General features: G+C 41.0%; 1 protein-coding gene across 1 annotated transcript; it reads left to right on the top strand.

Moving 5' to 3' along the window:
* Positions 1-338: 338 nt before the first annotated feature.
* On the top strand, positions 339-13,225 carry LOC115361613 (putative helicase mov-10-B.1). Its single transcript, XM_030055098.1, has 23 exons — positions 339-542; positions 675-777; positions 2,492-2,673; positions 3,235-3,331; positions 3,443-3,584; positions 4,547-4,796; positions 4,900-5,016; positions 5,789-5,978; positions 6,587-6,729; positions 6,853-7,029; positions 8,373-8,485; positions 8,655-8,851; positions 9,471-9,568; positions 9,797-9,894; positions 9,983-10,081; positions 10,233-10,335; positions 10,449-10,566; positions 11,263-11,454; positions 11,642-11,713; positions 11,822-11,947; positions 12,050-12,138; positions 12,317-12,429; positions 12,564-13,225. Exons 1-23 carry the CDS (start codon positions 418-420, stop codon positions 12,623-12,625), a joined length of 3,006 nt encoding a protein of 1,001 aa, XP_029910958.1. The 5' UTR covers positions 339-417; the 3' UTR covers positions 12,626-13,225.
* Positions 13,226-13,847: the final 622 nt, after the last annotated feature.

A 13,847-nucleotide genomic window follows, 5' to 3' on the forward strand; every position in this document is an offset into this window, starting at 1 on the left:
ATTTAAATAGTGGCATTCATCAAAAAGTGTTGAACTGCTGATCACCCGCTCCTGAGTCATCATCCGAGCCAAACTTATTTATAGCATTAGTTTGACTTTAGTCTGCGGGGCCAACGGCTTCCCCGTCTAAGTTTCGTTTCTCGGAGTTAAATGGCTGCGTGGGTGTACTCGGTGTGAGCACCGTGGCCGCCCGGCGGGGCACTACAGCGCTGTATTACAGTGAACAGACCGGAGAGGCCACCCGACTAGAATGGCCAGGAATAGAAAACCATCGCCATCTTGTGGACTTTATCAGAATTGCCCGCATCTCCGGGTTGATGAGGCAGTGTGGCTCTATTCAAGAGAGGCGGAGGACGTTTTCCTTATCTCACTGACTTAGATCGCATTATTTAGGCCTATGACTGATTTTTTACTAACATGAGTCTCAAGTCAAACGCCCAGGTTGGACTGGACTTCTTTGAGTTTTTGAAGGAGACAAATCGCGCATCCATTACTGACAAATCTCAACTTAAAGACATCTACAACTCTGAGTTCAGGAATAGGTGAGTTCCTGTTTGTTGTTGCAGAACTGTGGAAGTATGAAGTCTTTCACACTTCCACTATATAAAACAACTATATATATATATGTGTGTGTGTGTGTGTGTGTGTGTGAATTCTGATTCTTATTGTTTCAGGACTGCAGAACTCAAAGATCCAAACTTTAGTCGACTCCTTTATGCTCTGAAAGTGTCCCATAAAGTAACAGTCTACCGTGGAAATGTCCGCTTCCAGGCAAAGGTGAGGACTTATTTGTTTTATGGGCCTATGCATCTGAGAAGTTCATTATTCTATGTGTATTATCCAACAGTGTGTCTCTGTATAGTGTGTGCACCTGTGTGAAATCTGACAGAACAGTGGATGTTGTGACAAAGTGCTTCAGAGTCATTTACACGTGTAAATCCACTGTTTTACATGGATAAATGCCACGTCACAGATTCCCTTTGATGCCAGTCTTTTGGAAAAAGTAGTTAATCCACACAGTTTCACAGTTGCTACAATTTGGACAATATTTAGAGACCAGGCAAATTTTTGTAATAATTTCTATTCATGTTCCACTTGCCATTTCCTGTGGTAGTCACCTTTTTCCATTCAACGCCCAGTTGAATGAAAAAAGGAGAAATATTTAGGCTTTAGATGAATATACTTTACCATATAAATGCAAGGGAAATAGATTTGCAAATAACACAAAATACAACTGAATAAAAGTTACAAGTGTGTGTATGTATGTGTGCATTTGAGTATGCACACAGCAGTACTTACTAATTCCAAGAGCTGGAGTGTATTCTATGTTTGTATGGGAATAATGTTTTTCTTACATGAGAAAAAAAAAAAACTCTTATCAGAAACTTGAAAATAGAACAAATACGCTTTTTCTCCCCTCTGAGATCTTTTCGCAGAGTTTTTGAGCTCCCTGTTTTAAAGCGTCGATTTGATTGGGGGTGTTTCAGCATGCAGAGGAAGGCTTGTCGCACTTTCTGCCTTGTTTCAATAACTGTCATTAGCCTACATGTTGTGCATACTCTGAAACGCGCTTATCACATAATGGCGGTTTTAGTTGTGACTCAAATCTAGTGTCGCATCAGTCATGGATAGTGGTTTTTCTTAGTTCCGTTTAATGCATACAAGAAAGATTTAGGCCAGGGTTTGTGTGTTTTTTTTTTTTTTTTTTTTTTTTTTTTGTTTTGTTTCTTTTAGCAGCTGAATATTATACAACTGCTTTAAACATTTGATACAATGAATTCCACTATTCCCCACAATAAAACTAGAAACTTAGAAATGTGGCTTGTGGTATGTCATCATGGTCAGGTCAAAACCTTGTCACCCCACTGTTGCTGATTTTGATGTTTTAAACATGGATTGAGAAAAAGGCTATGGCCCCAGGGCTTATGAAACCCTGCCATAACCCATTTTATGAAATGAAAATGCATTCAGCACTATGCAGTATTGCTTATTAGTTCATGAAAAGCTAACATTTGGAGGTTTTGTGAGATTACGTCCTACAACAACATGCATAATCCACTGATTTGCACAAACGGTGCTCACACAAGCCAATAAAGGTGTGGTGCCACTTTCTCAGAAATGAAAGTAAAAACATCTTAGAAACAGAATCAGAGATACTTTACTGATCCCAAAGGGGGAATTGGGTAAGTGAGGACATGCTTCTAAAAATCCCAAATGTTTCCTTTAAGTACAGACAAACAGCATTTTTTAACTAATATATGATAGTTAAGTAGCATTTAGGTTGCGGCACTCACTGTGACTCTGTGTTCATGTTATCTAATCACTCTAATAGGTGAGCATCCTGTTGATATTTTGAAAGATAGGTGGGAAACACACCCCTGCTTGTATTGATCATAGGGCAGGAACCATTAAAAAAAAAGGACTTGGCCGTGTGATGTCAGGTCTAAGACTGAGAATGACTTTAACCCATGAAAACTGATCCTGTGCTCAGGTTAAAGCGATGTATCAGGACCAGTGGCTCACACGCAGGGGCCAGCAGCCAAACCCAGACCAACAAAATGGGTTTGCTCCTGGGCCAGCACAGGACCTCATTCCCCCTGATGGAGCAGAGGCAGGGGTTCGAGCCCGAAGGAAACTGGCCAGTCGCCTCATGACCCGACTCAAGGTGGAAAAGTAAGAGGACCCAGTTGTGGGAGTTAATTGGCCTGTGTTTGCTTTCAGCCTTGTGCATGACTGCAAGACTAACTATTCCACAAATTATCTGCTCTTCTTGAATTTTTTTTTTTTTTTTTTTACCCTGTAACCCTCTAAACCCATATTCAAACCTATCTATGTACTGTTTGAGTTCAACGCTTAGATTTAGTACCTTAACTAGATATTGCTAGATTTTGAATTCATTGTGTTGTTTTTCTTTTCATGTATTAGGCTACATTGCGAGCAAAAGGGTTTCTAAATTTGACCCTTAGCCACCCTTAAATATGGCTGGTTTGAATTAGTATTAGGAGCTTAAAACTGCCAAAATGCTTTTTTTTTGTGTGGTCAGTTTACTCTTGTGCTTCCCCGGGGAGTTGATCACAAGATTAGATGCAGCATCTTGAAATTCAGCATCTTTCTCAAGAGCGCTTCAGCATGCAGATGCTTACCAGGAATTCTCGTTAGTGTGATCTCCCTATACTCATCACGCCACCCTGCTGCTCCCATGGTACAATAACTCCTGCTCTCCTGCATCCCCAGGGCTCAGTTCATCTCTGATAAAAATGGTATCAGTATCACCTCGGACTGTGAGTTTGAGAACGGGAAAGTTTGCCTGTGTGTGGAAAACGTGGAAGAGGTATTTTTATGATGTGACTTTCTCTGCACATTGTCTGCTGGAACAGATGAAACGATTCTGGCTGTGGTGTAATTGTGAAGTCCCACTTAGCGGCATTATTCTTTTTAACAGCACATGGTATACCTGAATGTGAAGAACACTGGAACAAAGATGGTGTATTTTACCCATTACACCGCTCTACACTGGCTCAAATATTTTACACTGAAGGATGAAGAAAAAGTGACCCCAGCAAACCCTCTTGCACTACCACCAGGTAAGACACACACACACTCACAGATAACATTTCACACTCATTGCATTTATTATGCTATATACTGCTGAACTGAACTGAAGCTTTCCAGAGAATAGTTCTGCGTCTCATCCTTATCTGCAATCTCCTGCTCTGCTGACTTTCCGGCATGCCAAGGCTGTTTGTGACGTTTTCTCATATTCTGTGTACACACTTGCTACACTTTGTAGTTTTCCACTTCTTTTTTCCCCACAGTCCGTCTGCCTTGGCTTTTCGTAAGCTAACAGTGAATGATAACCCTTACTCCGTCACATAGAGAGAAAACATTTTATGGCACCGCCTGTGTTTTGTTAAAAATGAATTTTTGCCCCTGTTTAAGCAATTAAAGATTATGATTAAACATGATAAAGATTAAATTTGGTGAGAGATTGAGAATAAATAAATATGAATATATGAATACAGGAATTGCCTTCACACTTACTACTAGTATTTGGTTTTTATAATTCAGTCTTGATATCACTGATGGGAAAAAAGGCCTACCAGTGGGAGATATCAATAATCCACACAAAGTTAGACTTGGGGCTTATGGGAACACTAGACCAGTGGTTCTCAATTTTTTTTTTCAATAATGTACCCCTTTGAAATATTTTTTAAGCCAAGTACCCCCTCACCAGTGTAAATACTATATACATACTTGGTAGAAAAAAAGCATATATAAAGAGATTCAGCACAGCTCCACAGTGTCTGAAACAACATCCTGATACTGGGGATATTTTGCTGGCTCTGTTTTTGCTTCTTTGCTTCTTCGCCCAATTCCCCTTGTTTTCTGTTGGATCGCTGCTACAGTTCAACCACAAATCCATTTTCTGGATTTTTTTTTGTCTTGGCTTCCCGGTCATAGTGAACAAACAAACCAGTAGGGGTACATGCACTGCCATTTGAGAACCACTGAGCAAAGTCGTCTGTTATGCGCTTTGTGTCCACAGGTGCTACCTATCAAATCCTGGTTCACTTCCGATCGTCCTTGGTTGGTTTCTATCCGGCTACACTGGCCTTTGAGTTCAAACCAGACCTGTCTGCGTCCAACGCCTTCTACATTGTGCGCTTCATTGAGGCCAGATGTGTTACGTCATTGGGAATGGAGCTGGCTCCCACAAGCCCCTACAGACCTCAGCGCATTTCTGCCCAGCCTCCTGAACCATTTTGCACCATTGTGGATGGTCAGCCACCTGAAGGGTATTACAAAACACCCCAAACACTATGGAATAGAAGCAGTTTGACATGTGGAAGTTTCTCAGTAGTGATGCATCAAACCTTTTCCCTTCTGTCACTTAATCAGCATGTCCGTGATGCGCCTTAAAATGGAGGTTGAGCTCAAACAGTATCGGATGCCATCCTATATGAACCAGCTCCTCAAGGCACTGAAGCATCCTTCCCTCGCCATCCCCAGTGCAAGGTAAATTCACCCTCATTTGCACACCTTATCCCTCCATAGATTTGGGTATTTTTCCCCACAAATGGCTCTAATGAAAGATATAATGAATGTAGGCTAAACAAAGAGTATACACTATAGGAATGGCTGTACCTCAGCAAAAAGAAATTTGGATTAAGGTTTAGGTAAATTTAGCAGATTAATTATGTCATGTAATGTCGTACGATGAACTACATATGGGATGTCATAAGAATGAATACCAACATTTTTAAAACAATACTAATATTTGTATTTTTAGTATCAGTAGCACACAACTTGATACCTCGCTGTGTGCTTATTCTTATGTAGCCTTAGTCTGTATGTTTAAAATAATTGAAGCACTAAAGGTTGCAGCCATGCTTACAGGACTGTAAATGAGTGCAGCCTCACCACATCCATAACAGTCTGGTTCAGCCGGCTGGACAGCCACTCCCAGACAAAACTACCACACATCATGACTCGATCCTCCAAAATCATCAGCACCCCGCCCCCAGCAGTTGAATCACTTCATCACAACTTTGCAATGTGCAATATCAAATATGTCTATTATACTGTGTTAATGTGTGCCTTGATGGAAGTATGTATGCCCTGTTTACACTGCACCGAAAACAATTTCCACCAGCCTGGCTGGGTGTTCAGTCTGAATCTGAATTGTTACAGTTCATACAGTTCAACTAATTTGAAAGCAGTATTTGATTGGGCTGCTTTTTTCTACTTGGAGGCTACAGGCCAGTGTTGCACTCTGTTTGTTTTTTAGTCTTTGCAAAAAGATCTTGCTGGAGAGTCCGTTGAGCATGGAGAACTACTCCGAGAAGTTCCAGCTGCTGCTGTATCTGGAGGAGCTTCAGATGGACGTGGACATCAAGAGATACAATATCCCCAACAGTGAGAAAGACTATGCCTCCATGTTCAAGGACCACGTCAACAAGAAGCTTCTTGTCCTGGAGGTTAATTTATGTGATGCTCACACACTCACCCACTCTCTCATTCATGTAGTCACATACTTAGTCTGAGGAAATAATATAATCATATCTGCCTGTATGGCCTGCAACCTGGCCTGTACTTTTACATATGTTCAGCTCTCGTCTTGTTTTCTCTTGTATTGCCTGAAGCTCTGCTGATTCACTACACACATCAGTCTTGTCATAGACGTGAACTTTTTGTGCGTCAGCTGTCAGGGATATGACTATATCCTGAGCCTTACTTGTCTCTCCATTGTTCTTTCAACCCCCCATCTCTCCTCACTTTGCTAATAAGAACCCTAAACAGTACAGTTTCACATTTTTAGAGAACTACATCCATTACTTGCTGCATACTTTTCTCCAGGCATGCGTCTTTCAAGAGAACATTGAAATATTGATGGCAAGATAGTCTATTTCAGCTTTATTCACGACACAGTCACTCACTTTTTTCTCACATTTTCTCACTCCAGCACGGACTAATTCATTCACCACTCACTTGCACACAGTTGTCACTCACTCACATATTAACCCCATGTTCACATTTTCAATAATTCAGTATTCTCCTCATTCTCACTTACCCTTTCGCCTGCCAGCTGCCTGGTGTGTCTGAGAACCGTCCCTCTGTGCTACGAGGAGATAAGCTGCTGGTGAAACCTAAAGGAGAAGAAGGGGTGAAGTACCTTGGTTATGTCCATGCTGTGCAGCTGGACTTGGTCAAACTGGGCTTCAGCTCAAAGTAAGCTCAAGTTGACAAAATGATATATAAACATGTGAGACATACGTTTATTTAAGTGGTTATTGCACATCATTGTCATTGTTAGCATCGCCGATTCACACAGCTGTCTGAATTTGACTGCAGGCTGCTGGACCGTTTTGTGGAGGGCATGCAGTTCAGTGTGGAGTTCACTGTCAACCGTCTGGTCATGCGTATCCAGCACAGAGCAGCAGAGCTGGCCTCCACGCTCAGACTGGGAGAGGTGCTGTTCCCTGACAGGGCTACCCTCTCCTACCAGCAACCAGAGCTACCCAGGCTCAGGTTAGTCATGTTTACAACGCCGGGTGGAGTTGAGTTGTCAAGGGAGGCGTCTCTGCGATGGCAGCAGACTAAGACCAACACAAATCTCTGTAGTCATGGCCATGTGTAATATAGTCATGGGTAATCTAAGATGAAAAATAAGCTGCACTTGTGACTGCAGTGTTCTCAGTTAAAGTGTCCATGTCCCTTTGATATGCATGATTTCACATCCCTGTTGTCATGAATTATTCATGTCTGTAGTGAACAGTTAAAACAGCCCATCCAGCAAAAAATAAGAAAAACCCTTTAGGCCTCTACTTACCCCGTGGCAGCAAGCCAATTCCGATACAACATAGTGGGCGAGGCCATATGGACAGTCAGACAGCATCTAACAAATATTTTCATTGTTGATTAATCTGCTGATTTTTTGATTAATCATTTAATCTATTAAATATTAAACCTAATGACAAAATGCTTATCCTAAGTTCCCAGACCCCAAAGCAATGTCTTCAAATTGCTTCCTTTGTCTGAAAAGGACTGGCTCCTTTCTACACGTTGACTGTTTTTGAACCAATATACGTGCATAAAGATATGCAGAAGTTGTTCTTATGCACTTTTGTAACGATTTTAAACTGAGAAAAGCAACTAATGCTTAGCATTTGAGAATCTGTAACAAGCAAATATTTGGTGTTTTTACCTGATAAATGACTAAAACAGTCAATCATGTAAATTATTGCTGATTACTTTTCTGTCAGTCAACTAATTGATTAACTGACTGGTAGTTGTGTCAGCTCTAATGAACAAGAAGACAATGGACAAAAAGAAAAAATAACATAATACCACAATCATTAGCAATGTGGATATGCTGGATAAGCAGGTAGAGGCAAATAGCAGAATAGCTATTTAGAATAAGTTCAGAAAATGATATCCCTTACTGTAATGCAGACTTGAACACTTATTCCATATCACAGTATTATGACAGCCAGTATCACAGACAATATCATATCATGATATTGATATAATATCAATATATTGCCCAGCAGTTCTGATAGGAATAATAGAATAAGTACTGCCCACTGCCATTTTCTGTTGACATCAAAAATGTCCATAACAAAGTGCAGGTCTTGAGTTTGGGCAGAGGGCATAAAATAAGACTTTTGCATGCTACGGTAATTTGTTTAATATCGGAGTAAGCGAGGCATCTCAAGCGCGGGCTATGAGCTTAATCGTGTTGTTCCATTGCAGTTATGCTGGTCAACCATAAATGTAAATGAGTCAGCAAGTAAATGTAGCCACAGACTCCCTGTAACTCTCATTCAGCTGCAACATAACAGATCTCTCTTCCCTCACTTTCCTGTGTTCAGTCTGTTTGACAGAAAGCTGGAGAGGAACCCAGAGCAGTATAAGGCTGTACAACACATTGTGGCCGGCTCCTCCAAACCTGCTCCTTATCTGGTGTTTGGCCCACCTGGCACAGGTACAGCATGTACATGTGGTTGTGTGTGTAAATGTTGCTTCATTATCACAGTAATCCTCCTCATCCCCCGCCATGGTTGTAGTCTCTTCAGCTGCTGAGCTTTGAGTAGAGCTGACGGTTTGTCGAGGGATTTTATGCAAGTTAATGCAGTTACACCATCATCGGTCAGGCAAAACGGTGACTCTGGTGGAGGCCATCAAGCAGATTGAGAAGACCCAGGCCTCCTGCCACATCCTGGCCTGCGCTCCCTCCAACAGCGCCGCTGATCTGCTCTGTAAGAAGATTCTGGAGCATGTGGAGGAACGCAAGGTGTTTCGCATGTACGCCAGCAGCCGGGAACCTAAATTTGTTCCTGACGAGCTCAAGGTCAGTGCCTGCCACTCATCTGTTCCTTGTCAATATCATTATTGTGGACAGTATAATAATAGAGTTTTCAATATAGACAATGTTTTTTTTTTTTTTTTTTTTTTTTTTTTACATTCATAATTTCATTTGTACAGTCAGTGTATTGTTAGATTGTTGGAAATATTTGACTTTCAAAGACGTTCAAAAGCTTATGGCCTAATTTGCATGCATTCCAGGTAACCATACCAGGTGCCTCACCCATCATAACATTAGTAATTATAACACAATTATCAATACAGTGTTTGAGCTTTCTCCACTCAACATTACAGTCAGGTTTTTGTATCTTTGCTCTTTCAAGCTCAGCTGTGTGTTTTTCTTCTGTCAACATGGCCATTGAGTGAGCAGAGAGTAAGAACAACCTGGAACAGTGGCAGGCCTAATCTCTCCTTCTCCATATAGTGTAGTGGACAAGACAGCACTACAGTAGACTAGTCACTTTTGTGCTGGTGGCATGCTATTTCCCTCTTGGCTGTGTGTTTGAAAACAATGTGCTTGTGTTCTTGTTGTTGTTGTCTGGAGACCCACTGACCCACTAACACTACTAGTTTTTTTCAGAATGTATTCATTTTTACTTTGACAGGCATGCTCTAACCTGGAAGGGGAAATTTACAAGTATCCTGCTAAAGAGGAGCTAATGAATTATAAGATCATGGTCACCACCCTGTTAACTGCTGGCAGGTATGAATAACCGTCAGCGTGCACTGCGCTCACATGCATGGCACCACAACCAAGACAGCAAACCCACAATTTGCTGCAAAAGTATTTCCCCTCTGTTGATCTTCTCTGCGTACACTTTATCTGTAAATTATATATTTTGTTTTCCCAAGTGCTAACACACTGCTGAATACTTTCTCATAGACAAATTTGCACTTATGTACTACCATGCACTCTCTCTTATCTCTGCAGGCTGGTTACAGGAAACATTCCTGCAGGGCATTTCACTCACATTTTCGTGGACGAGGCCGGACACGCCATCGAGACTGAATGCTTGGTACCCTTGGCAGGTACAGAAAACAACAGCACTGTGTTTTCTGTAATCGTTTTTATCTTGTATATGATGGAGCACTGATTTATGTTATTTATGGAACAAAGGGCTTCTCCAGGCAGAGTCTGGTCAGGTAGTTTTGGCTGGAGACCCCAAGCAGCTGGGACCCATTCTGAGATCCCCCTTTGCGCTCCAATACGGCATGGGTAAGTACAGACACATTAATCTGCAGTTCATTATTTGTTACATATTGGTTAGCCAAACTGTGACTTATAAACACAGGCTTGTCCTACTTCAGTGTACAGTATGCTGCCATTTGACCAGTGCATGAGGTAAAAAAGGCTTTGCTCTCTGCAGGTGTGTCCATGTTGGAGCGTCTGATGAGCAATTTCTCTCTGTACCAGAAGGAAGAAGAGGTGTTCGACAACCGCTTTGTCACCAAACTGCTGCAGAACTACAGGTGTGCTAGCAGTCACAGTTAAATGCTCTGAATCCTTGACAGATATTAGGTATTTGATGACTTTCTGACTCTTGTGCTTTTCATTGCTTTTGTTTTATCCATCGTCCTCTCAGGTCCCATCCTGCCATCCTGAAGATTCCCAACGAGCTCTTCTACGATGGAGAGCTCCAAGTTTGCGCTGATGAAATCATCCGCAACTCCTATTGCAGATGGGAGTACCTGCCTAAGAGGGTAATAAACAGCACTAAACACACACACATACTCACACAAACAGAAATGAAGCCTATAGAAACGTAACATGGAAAGCACCCACCAGTATGTCTGCACTTGAAGGGCTTAGAACAAATGGAGCATAAATACATTTTTCAGCTATTTCTTACAGCAGAGCAGAAATGAATGACTGAATCCTGTCTATTCAAAACATAACATAGGCATTTCCTACTCATTCATAATTAATAAAACAGTACATCGTATAAAGCTACTAGGTCCAGCTGCTGGTCACAAACGTGGAACATGGATATATAATAGGGTTTGAATGATATGGGTTATTTAAGAGTGATGCCGGTTCCATTTTTTTTTTTTTTTTTTTTTTTTTTACTGAAACTGCTGGTAGCTGATATTTTGTGCTGCTATTCAGTATCTCTAACTTGCAAAAGAACAAAACTATTGGTAGAGTATATCCATCTTTAATGAAATGTTTGAATAAAAAAAAGTAACAAAAATGTGAGATAACATCAAATAATATTAAAAAATCATTTTAGAAACGAGCTAGAGAAAACCTCTTTCTCATCAGAGAGGGGGGAATGGCCACCTTGATATCCGATATTCAAAAAAAGACAGACATTGACCTGATATATCAGTAAACTGATAATTTAGTCTAACCCTAATATGTGATGATTTTCATCCACCTCTGGGCTTTTCTCTTAGGACTTCCCAGTGATTTTCCATGGGGTGACGGGTCTTGACGAGCGTGAGAAAACCAGTCCCTCGTTCTTCAATGTAGCCGAGGTGGAGGTGCTGATGGACTACCTGAAGAAGCTGCTGCAGACACAGGGCAAGAAGGGTCTGGCCACCATCTCACCCAGTGACATTGGCATCATTGCCCCCTACAGGAAACAGGTTAGAATGGACCTCTGTTGCATCCCGCCCGCATGAACACATCTACAATAATAATACTGCAGTTCAGTTTTTGGTTACAGATATGTTTGGTTCAAATGTGAAGCAGTTGAATGCATTTAAAAGTGGATCTTGATCTAAACCTGGAATTATTATTATCTTTTGGTTTTTTTTTTTCTGGGCATCATAGGTGCAGAAAATTCGTCAGGCCCTGAATAAAATGGAGAAAGATCTCAAAATGAAGAATCTGAAATATCTTAAGGTATGGAACTGAATATGCCACCCCTTAAAAATAATCTGGAACAGATCAGAGATGATGGTGGGATTTTAGAGTCAGTGTTTAAAGTGTGTGTATGTGTGTGTGTGTCAGGTTGGCTCAGTAGAGGAGTTCCAAGGTCAGGAGAGGAGAGTGATTATGGTGTCTACAGTTCGGAGCAGCCAACATTATACCGACTTCGACCAGCACTTCAAGCTTGGCTTTGTCAAGAATGAGAAGGTATGAAGTCACAAACAAGTGGTTACATACACATACACATACACTCACACACCTATACACACATGCACAAAAGCTATTCTAACACACTCTTTCTTTGGCCAGAGGTTCAATGTGGCTGTGACTCGAGCCAAAGCCCTGCTGATTGTGGTGGGAAACCCCGTGGTGCTGGCTGCAGATGATGTCTGGGCTCGGTGTGTAGCACATTGACACTTGTGTCTGTGGATGTTTTCTTTCTACCATTTTTTTTTTTTTAAATGATGATATCCAGGAAGGATTATAAAATAGTGTTGGGTAGGCGGTGCCCTCCCTACCCAAGTTTGTGTCACTATTTAACCCTTTATTAATCCCTCTGTGCCCTCTCTTCTCCAGGTTCATCCAGTACTGTAAAGATGAAGGAGGCTACACTGGTTTCTCCCACACTGAGGAAGAGGAGTTAGTGGTGGCCAGACTTGCTTCCATGTTCATCAGCATTGAGGCTCAAGGTGACTCAGATGTCTTTTTCATTAGAATCACCCTCTGTAATAATCATCCTCCTGTTTGAACTCATTTTAATTTCTTTTCTATCTTGTGTCCTTCCACACTTTCCCTCCTCTTCCCTGTGAACTGCGCCCCCCAGTGGAGACTGAGGAGAGTGTAATTCAGCAGCATCTGGACCCAGAGTGGAGAAATGACCTGTGAGAGAACTGGAGGCTTCAAGCAATTGTCCATAGCACTTTAAAGGATGAATTTTGCTTTTTGATTGATAATGTTATAGCAAATAAGCATTAAGTGATGGAACAAGACCAAAGAGGACAGCCAGATGATTCATGTTGAGAGAAGAAAAGATTGTCTTGATCTACCTCTGCACTGTGCTGCATTGACACCACTCATCAACAGCAATTATTTTGACTTCAAATGACCATGAAATCAGCAATCATCTTCCATAATCCAGTTGAAACTAATTTTGGAAATGAACAGGCAAGACATAAATATTGATTGTTGGCATGAATTTTAATTTGTTCCTTAAAAATAAGTTTTACCCATCAGCAAGTGCAATGGTTTATGTCGCTAGACTAGCTCTTATCCTCTATTAGAAAAGTTTTGGCTCCATGGAGAAGCATTATTCAGTCATCATCTGCATTAGCCCTGATCTGGTTATTCATTAAACCTGCAACATGCACCATAAAATCCTTTGGACTGATGACTACTCTAGCATAACTGTCAGATCAAATAAATATTGTTATTTTTCAGTACATAAAATAATTATAATTATTTCTCAATAAAGAAACATGAGCATTCCTTGCATATTTGCTGACTGTTGCATTGTTTTGTGACTCCAATGTGTTAAAAATCATTTAGTCCATGATCACCAAACATGTGCCTTAGGCCTTATAATGAAGCATAAGGATGCTTCAGGATAATCAACTCTTTATCATGTTTTTATCCTGGCAGAAAGCACTCAGTACAGTTAAAAAGTTAAGACAGCAGGTATAAAAGAATTCATTAACATTACTTGAGTCGTATTTAGCTTTAGTTGAACCTGAATATGCCATTAAATGCACAACATATAATGCATCACATGCCACCACAAGTCTAAACTGGAATCAGCCCTTGTGAAAAGGTCATGTGTCAGTGTAAAAATGAAGACAGTTTTCCTTGATCACTGAAACATTTTTGTTTTGGAGAGGCAGGATTTTAGCAGGACAGTACTCCAACTTTTAGTCTTGCCTTTTGACCTGCAGCAGACCTGTTTGTGGTTTCTCAGCTGAATAGATGAGGATAAAATTTAGGAGCTTAACCAAGCTGGGGAAAAAAATAAGTTTCAGACTATGCATGTTGCAGTTTATGATGTACCGTCCACACGGGTTATAGTTGTAGGTGAAAGGGTTCATAAACCTTAGTGAATCTCAGCTCCCTTGTC

This window comes from Myripristis murdjan, chromosome 7, assembly GCF_902150065.1.
Source record: "Myripristis murdjan chromosome 7, fMyrMur1.1, whole genome shotgun sequence".
Taxonomy (NCBI): Eukaryota; Metazoa; Chordata; class Actinopteri; order Holocentriformes; family Holocentridae; genus Myripristis; species Myripristis murdjan.